Source organism: Camelus ferus, chromosome 2 (genome assembly GCF_009834535.1).
Source record: "Camelus ferus isolate YT-003-E chromosome 2, BCGSAC_Cfer_1.0, whole genome shotgun sequence".
Classification (NCBI taxonomy): Eukaryota; Metazoa; Chordata; class Mammalia; order Artiodactyla; family Camelidae; genus Camelus; species Camelus ferus.
Window position 1 is genome coordinate 2,924,889 of NC_045697.1, and position 8,315 is coordinate 2,933,203.

The 8,315-nt window shown below is 59.6% G+C and overlaps 1 protein-coding gene across 8 annotated transcripts in view; it reads right to left on the bottom strand.

Annotated features, from left to right (window-relative positions):
• Nucleotides 1-8,315, bottom strand: part of SH3TC1 (SH3 domain and tetratricopeptide repeats 1) — a 54,608-nt gene that overhangs the window by 22,148 nt on the left and 24,145 nt on the right. For 6 of the 8 annotated variants that reach the window (XM_032493357.1, XM_032493345.1, XM_032493349.1 and 3 more), the window contains exons 2-5: nucleotides 7,720-7,936; nucleotides 4,294-4,368; nucleotides 1,913-2,040; nucleotides 531-636 (exon numbers count right to left, since the gene is read on the bottom strand). In XM_032493357.1, the coding sequence (XP_032349248.1) occupies nucleotides 531-636; nucleotides 1,913-2,040; nucleotides 4,294-4,368; nucleotides 7,720-7,888 (478 nt within the window). In that variant the 5' untranslated portion in view covers nucleotides 7,889-7,936. Of the gene's footprint in view, nucleotides 1-530; nucleotides 637-1,912; nucleotides 2,041-4,293; nucleotides 4,369-7,719; nucleotides 7,937-8,231; nucleotides 8,253-8,315 lie in introns of those variants that run through there. The other 2 variants (XM_032493352.1, XM_032493324.1) reach the window with 2 other exon arrangements.

Sequence of the window (8,315 nt, forward strand, 5' to 3'; positions counted from 1 at the left end):
GACCCTCAGTCTCCTCTTCTATGAATGAGATGGGACAAGAGCATTCAGGGAGATCAGAATGCTGGGGGTGCTGGCACGGCCCTGCTCAAGGTGCACAAGAAACCGTTGCCCTGATTCTTATTTTCCACTTCCTCAGTCCTCAGCCTGGGTGTGGGGCAGCAGGGTTCCCAAGGAGAGGAACTTAGACAGCTGAAGCCTCCTTTAGAACAGGGACTGTTTCAGGAAGAAACCACTCGGGTGGAGGCTGAGACACGTTTCCTGGTCTGTGCTCTGCCAGAGCTCAGTTTCCCTCGGGCACAGACTTGGAAGGAATTTGGAAACTCGGTGTAAGTCGTGTTCCCAACACAGACCCATGTGAGTCTGCAGCTCCTCCTGTGACATCAGTCCTCATGGAGAACAGGGCAGCCCACGGCGAGGCTGTCATGAGCTAGCCTGGTCTAAAGCCCCAGATGTAACAGAAAGTGTTTAGTGTGTGACAAGCATCCCCCAAGGGGCATCCCATAGCCAGTTCTGGAGGACCACTGCTTTACCAAGAGCATGGTAGGTAGAGAACTTCCAGATTTCTTCAAAAGTCTTAAATGTCACCACAATCCGATCCTGGTCACTGTGGATGGACAGCAGCCTGGCCGACAGCTCCTTACGGGGAAGAAACAGAAATGAGAAACAGTCCTTGTGGCTTTGGGGCATCTGGGGCATCAGCCATGCAACAGAAACATTTTGCAGAAGGGACCCTGGTGGGGGCAGCAAGCACAGAGCTGATTCCTTTACAATCAAGTGGCTCCTCTCCAACTCTCAAGCCATCTGTAGCTCCCTGGTGCTGTACCAAGCCCTACTCCTTCCCAGAGCTCGCACGGCCTCCATGCTCTGAGCCTGCATCCTCTGTGACCCCATGTGACAGTTCCACCTGCTGCAAGCCCGACACACCAGCGATACCAGGTTCTCCGCGCTCCGGCTGTGCTCAGTCCTGTGCAGCCCCAGCCTCGCCTCCGGCCCCCTCCTGCAGCTTCAACTTGGGTTTCAATAGTAAATCCATCATCCCATCTCCTGACGTCCATCCCATGAACACTCCTGATGGTGCTGGGGCATTAAAAGTAACACCAGCTGACACCGACCAAGCGTGTGTGTTGGGGGCAGTGGGTGCTCACAACAACTCCATTCGGATTGAGAAAATAAGGCCCCATTTCCTCTCTGAGGTCTGACCTTCAGTAATTGGCACAGCCGGGAATCAGACCAGAGCCAGTGCGTTTAACCACCTACCCTTGCCTGGCCCCACAGGGGCAGCCCCGTAGCTGAGCACTGTGCTGGGTGTGTGACGCCTGCTGTGCGCAGGCCCTCCCATCAGCTCCGTGGGGCAACAATTCTAAGCATCCCCAGTGTGTGGCTGAGGAAGCGGCATTCACAGAGGCTCAGGGGCACTGGCCGAGGTCAAGCCAGGCTGAGTGCAAGGTCAGATGGTGACCGCCCAGCCCCCTTCACCACCCTCCTGCCAGACCGGCCCTCTGTGCAGAGGCCAGTCACCAACAAATCAAAGAGTAAGCTCAACCCACACCGGTCCTTCTTACTCCCTAGAAAGAGACTAAAAGTCCTGGCAGGGTGGCACGTCCCTGGAGATAGGAACTGGGGCATTCGGAACAGCCCACATGTGTCTGGGCTGCAGCGTGTAATCCGTGATCCCTGGTGCCAGAAATCCAGGAGTGCAAACGGGACAAGTCACAGTGCCACCATCAGGTGAGGTCAAGGCATGGCCACTCCCTCCCATGACCTTCGTCCCAGGAGGCCTGGACATCACGGACAGGCCCTCCTCTTCCTAGGTCTACCGCACTCTTCTCCAAGCAGACCTCCTCTGCCCCGTTCTCCACTGTGGAGCCCCTGCACCTTCAGGCCCCCAGGCCCCCAGAGGAGCCAGACTCACCCCAAGAGCACGGGCCATCTCCCAGCTGTCGTTCTCCAGCAGGCGGAGCCGGCCCCGCAGGACCTGCTGCAGGCCGGGGTCAGGCTGCCCGCTCTTCCTGCGCACGGCCCGCAGCTGCAAGGTCAGGTCTGGAAGAGGGCAGATCAAGGGGGACAGTTTGGTGCGGGCCAGGCGCTCTGTGGAGGGCTATCCCACCCCCGTGAGCCCCAGCGCAAAGCCGTGGGGCCCTGGGTTCCAGCCCCACGTGCACCGCCCGTGAAACTTGGTACAGTGGCTTATCGCCCCTGAGCCCCAGTTTCTTTCCTTGTAAACAGTCACAGGCTGCCTCCATCTCACAGAGAGACGGGAGGGAAGGAACGGTGGTACAGCTACAGCCCAGGACAGGCCGGCCTGGAACAAGCACTCAGCAAATGGCCCCGAGTCCCTGTGACCTCCAGCTTGACCTCTTCCCCGCCCGAGCTCCAATGGGGCATCCAGCCTCCATCAGACAGGGCATCCCAGGACTCTCAACCCCGCACGCCCCGCAAACCGGACCCTCCTCTTTTACCATGTCCAAAGGGAGCCCCAGCCCCTGCCCTGCTCAACCAAGGACACCTCCCTCCATCACACCCCACTGGCTCCACCTGCAAAACCAGGCGGAACCTGCCGCGCTCACCCCTCACCACGGCCCCACCCCGTAGGCCTGCCTGGGCAGTGTCTTAGGCCTGGCCCTCCCTCCAAACAGTTCTCTGGTCCACAGAGACCCAGACGGTCCCCTCACAGCCAGCACTGGCTCACTGCATGACCCAGCTCCCAGCCCTCTGGGCAGTGCCGGCCACTGGAAATTTCTGCAGGGATGAGCGTGTTTGCTCTCTGCACGGTCCCACACGGCAGCCACCAGCCACATGAGGCCCTGAGCTCTTAACGTGTGGGCAGTGGCAGTGTAGGCGAGGCGCTGGATTCCTTATCTTATTTGAGTTAAACTTAAGCATAAATGGCCGCACAGCTACGGTGTCGGACAGCGCGGCTGCTGCGGTTTCCCATCTCAGGAGGAACGAAGTGCAAACCCTTTCCACTCATCTGCTGGCACAGCCTGAGCCTCTGCCCCGCTCCTCCCCACCTTCCACCTCTTCCCTCCCTCCCTCCTAGCCTGTGGCCTTCTCTCTGCCACCCTGAGACATCAAGGCATTCCCCCATGCCACCTGCCCCAGGGCCTTTGCACTCACCATATCCTCTCCCAGACCCACTCCTGGCCTGGCTGGCTGCCCTATGATTCAGATCTCAGCTCAAATGTCCCCTGTCTACCCCCACCCCAGTTTCCCTGAGAGGCCTCCTGGCCACAGGGATGCCCAGAGCATGGGCTGTTCCAAAGCTGGGGAGGAGAGCGGGAGAGGAGAGGGGGTGGAGAAAAGAGAGGGGGAAGAGGGAAGGAGAGGAAGAGGAATAGAATGGATGGGGGTGGGGGTAGGGACAGACTCTTCATACCCTCTGAATAAGCCCTGCACCTGTCTTAGAACTTTCTAGCTAGGGGACCCTGGAGCAGACATCTTCAGCCTCTCCCAGGGCGGACAGGGCCAGAGGCAGGACAGCGTGGAGACTTCTGGGATCTGGAATCAAGCCCCTCCCCCAGCAGGAAGCCTGGCTCAGCATTTTCCAACCAGTTCTAAGATGTGACCCCTCCTATAATCTGCCTCAGTGCTCACAGCCCTGGGTGTCCCGAGTGACCACAGGCAGCGCTGACCACCCGGAAGGAAGGCTGGAGGCCATGTGGCCATTGAGGCAAAGGTGAGCCTCCAACAAAGCTGGGGTCTCTGTGTCCCCTGCAGCTGGAACTCGGCAGGGGGGTCTCCAGGGTAACAGCCTCCTACTGCCTCCCCACGTCGGCACCCTGCAGGAGTCCCTCCCTGGAAACGGATCCGTGGATGCCTCTCCCTGAGGGCCCCTCCCATCCCCCTGCCCCACCGTTTACAGTGGGAACCACGTCCCACCTTGACCCCTCCCCAGGGTGTCTCTCATGGAGTCTCACTTCCCCTGCGTGGGGCTTCCAGGGCCATGCCCCCTTCTTTGGGCAGATGCAAACACAGAGTCCAGGGGAGCCCTTCACCAGTGCGGGTGAACCCCAACTTTCTGATCCCAAGTGAAAATGCAGAGTCCCTACCCCAGACCAACGCCTCAGAGCCTGGGTGCGACCTGGTGTCAGCACTAACAAGCCCCCCACAACAGTGGTCTCAAGGCTGGAAGTCGGGGGCCGCATTACTGAAGCCTGGGTCAGACATTCCTGAACGGGACAGTCGAGGCCAAGAGGAAGGGGAGAGGAAGAAGGGGGGTTGCCCAGGAGCCCCACATTCACAGCCCAGCCCAGATTAAACCCTGCAGAGTGGTGCAGCACTGAGGACGTCCACCTGTGGGGTGTGATCCCATCTGGCCAGGAGGGGGCGCAGCAGCCGGCTGAGAGGCGCCCGGGGCAGGGGCAGCATCTGTAAAAGAGCAGGGTCCTGTGGTCAAGGTGTGAGCAGGCAGGCGACACCAGTCACACAGGCGCTACACCCCTGGATGTTTCTGGAAGAAAGGTGTGTTCATACCCCTGCAAACCACAGCTCACACCCTTCCTCCAAGGTGACAGAACGCGACAAGGTCAGCAGGCTGCAAGTTTCCTGTTGTGCTGCGACCAGTAACCCCCAGCCTAGTGGCTTCTGAAAACTACACAGTGTATCATCTTGCTTTTCTGGGTTTGAGAAGGGTCTCGCTGGTCAAAGTCAGTGTGTTGGCAGGGCTGGCTCCTTTGCGAGGCTCCAGGGAGAATCCGTGTCCCGGCTTCTCCAGCTCCTAGAGGTGCCCGCATTCCTTGGCTTGCGGCCCCTCCTCCATCTCCAACGCCGGCATCCCAGCATCCTCAGCCTCTGACCCCGGACAACCCCCATCTAAGATCCATGCTCCCATCCACAGTCTCCTTGGCCATGGGAGGACGTATGTATGCACAGGTTCTGGGGATCAGGATGTGGACATCTTTGGGGATGAGTATTCTGCTGACCACAGCGGGGAGGTGACAGTCCAGAGGGAACTCGAGGTCTGGGGTGGATGGGGCTGCATGGTGGATCAAGCTGGACCAGCCACTCACTGGGGGTGCCACGTGTCCTCTCGGCCTTGGGTGAGACCACAGCCTGGTGAGGCTTGGTGTGATACCCCAAAGTGCAGGGGCAGAGGGGCTCCCAGGGGCCTGAGCAGAGGACAGGCTCCTGAACCCTGAGTGGCAACTCTGTCCTCTGCTGGTTGTCCCTATACCCCAGCCTCCAGCCTCGAGGCCAGCTCACAGTTGGTGTCTTGGCCAGGGGCTTCCCCAGCCGCTGTCTCTGCCCTGCTCCATTTCCTTGTCTGTAAAATGGGATGAATGGTCGGGGCCTTAGGATCAAGGGAGATCTGATGTGGAAACACCCGTGGCTGCAGCAGGAGGTGCTGAACTTCAGTGCAGCCTCTTCATCGCCCTGGGACCTCCTCTCGTGGTCCCAGAAAGTAGGACATGCTCAGAGGATATTGGAGGCACATCACAGGACTGAATCACAGCAAAATAATGACAGCAACTGATACAGTCCAGAGGATAAACTAAAGACCTCTGAGCCCACAGGAAGATAAATAAATGAGTGATGGGAGGGGGAGCCGCTCTCTGCTACAGTGGAAAGTCCACTAATCCACACAGAGGGGACACAGGGCTGGAAGTCACCATTGAGCGGCCATCATTACACTGCGGTTTCAGTCCAGAACCAAGCATGGATGAGAAGAACTAGTGCCGTCCCAGTTTGAAGAGGAACAGCATATCCACAAGGTCCCCAAGCACTTTCCCAAGGGCTCCTTCCTCATGACAGGGAGGAGAGATGGCTTTATGGTGGGGGAAACTGCCAAACGTCCCCTTAATCAAGTGATCGCCCTGAGACGTGGACATCGCCAGGGACCGGCCAGATGGGCGTCGCGGCCTCCTGGCCTGCTGCACGAGAGGGTCACCGCACTTCCGGGAATCTCTGCGCGGGGCACCCCCCGCGCTCCTGCCTGCCACAGGATAACTGGCCCGTCGCCTTCAAAATATCAACCTCCAGGTGAAACGGCTCCGCAGACACATGTCCACAGAACGCACGGCCTGGCCAGGGCTTCCTTCGCTGTAAAGGACATTATGGGGCCAGACACAGGGCCTGAACGAGGTCTGTAAATTAGATAACAGTGTTTTTTAAAGCAGGAAGTAACTTTGAAATCACTGCACTGTGGTTCTGTAAGAGCAGTTCCTGGTTTTAGGAAATACACACGCCAAAGCACTTGTGAGAGAAAGGGGCAACATTTCTGCAATTTACTCTTAAACTACCCTGAAAAAATATGTAAATACAGAAAGAAAGCAAATGTGAAATGTTAACGTTTGAGGAATCTGGGTGAGGGCAGATGGAAATGTTTGTATTATTTCTTGCAACTTTCGTGGCCAATTTGCAAAAGAAGCCGAAAGGTGGATGTGGTGAGAGTCCACTGGCCACATGGCTGCTCGTGGCTGGCGCACCTGAGGAGACTGGAGGAGCTCCCTGACGCCGCTGCCCGGGCTCCCAGCCAGGTCGTGGAGCTGCTCGGGCGGGAAACACCTAGCAACCCGGTCAGGGTGCTTTGGCTCTGCCGCAGCACCAGCCCGCAGGGATCCTGCGCTCTAGGAGGGGGCCCTGCCTGCGCTGGCTGCCCCGTGGGAGGCTGGTCCCGCCCGCGTGTACCCAGCAGGACCCAGCAGGTCCCAGCTCCTCCATCCCGTGCTGCCGTGCTCTGGGGGGCCAACCCCGTGGGACCCCTGGGCCAGGCCTCCATAGCTCCTCGGAGCCCCTCTTCCAGGCCAGACAGGTGTCCGACGACAGGCATTGCCACCCACGAGGGACACCCCAGCCCTCTCCATCTCCACTTAAGCCCGGAAGGACCAAGAAAACAGGGGTAAAGATTCCTCCGACCACCAAGCACGCACCATGCCGGGCTCTGGGCCAGGCACCGAGCATGAGGCTTTGTTTCCGTTCTCCCAAAGCATCCATCGTTGATCATTCAGATATTCACTGGGCATCTACTGTGTGCCAAGCCCAGACCCCCAGTGGGCAACTAAGCAGGTGGCCAGGATGAAGGTGGACAATGTGACAGTGGGAAGCCTGGGGAGGGGCAGGAGGGCAGAGTGTCCTGGCTCGAGGAGGAGCCTGGGCCCACCTCAACCTTCCCCCTCCCTCCCTCCCTCCCCTCCTCCAGGACCCTAGGAGGTACAGAGAGGGATCCTGGAGCTCACCCAGGCCACCCCTCAGGTTTCCCGGGGGGAAACTGAGGCCCAAGTTGAGCAGCGGCCCAGTGACAAGCAGGATCAGAACCAGGTCCGCCGGCGGCCAGCCCAGGCCTGCATCCCCGCACAGCCCCTCCTGTGCGCAGCTGGGCTGGCCAGGTGGGCTGCGGCCCTGCCCCCATCACTGCCCTCATCCTCCTCCATCCAGGAAGTAATCCTGCCCAAGGCCTGGCCCAGGCACTGGTCCCTTCTCCTCCCTGGGCCTCCTAGGGGAATGTCCTGTCCTGGGTAATCCAAGGGTTCACATCCTGAGGACAAAGCAGGACTATGGGAACACAAAGTTGTACAAGAGCTATAAAGTCGCCTGGGACTGCATTTCTAGAATTTCCACCCTCTGCCCCTCTCTCCGTGCCCTGGAGAGGCACAAGGTAGGCCCCGTCTCCCGTGAGCCCTCCCTGGGCGCTGTACTCTCTGCACACTCGCGGCCAGTGCAGACCCCCAGCTCCGTCCTGGGCGGGGAGGACGGTGGGGTGGACAGGCTCGCCACACTCACCCTCTCTGACGGTGGCCTTGGCCTCCTCGGGCCCTGCTCGCTCCCAGACGACCGATGCGCTCCCAGGCACTCTCTGGACCTCACTGCCGCCGCTGCCTCCTGAGGGTCCTGCCGGCCCTCTCCCCGTCGGGGCTGGCTCCTCAGAGGCCACCTCCGCCAGGCCCTTCATGACTGGTGGTGGCCTCAATGCCAAGGACTCTGCATGCCAGGCTGGCCTCTGTGGAGAAAGCAGAGGGCGGTGGTCAGCAGTGACTTGCCTGGTGGACCCATGGGCATCCTTCCAGGCCTTTACTTTCTCTCCAGACTGCACGAGCCCACCAGGAACAGGCTCTGGGAGACACGTGCCAATGTTTGCTTCCATCTAGGTGTCCTTACGGGCAGGTGGGGTGCCTGTTCTTGCTCAGCAATGGACCCCAAGGAAACAGCTCAGAGCCTGGCGCGTGGAGGCTTCGGCGCGCCATAAAGACTGTGTTGGGAACACCCCTGGGGCCATGGTTTAGGGATAAGCCCACCTCACGTCCCCCCCAGCGAGAACTCAGGAATGACGTCCCCAGAGGCAACACATCTCCCGAGAGAAGGCTGTCCAGTTCTGTTCC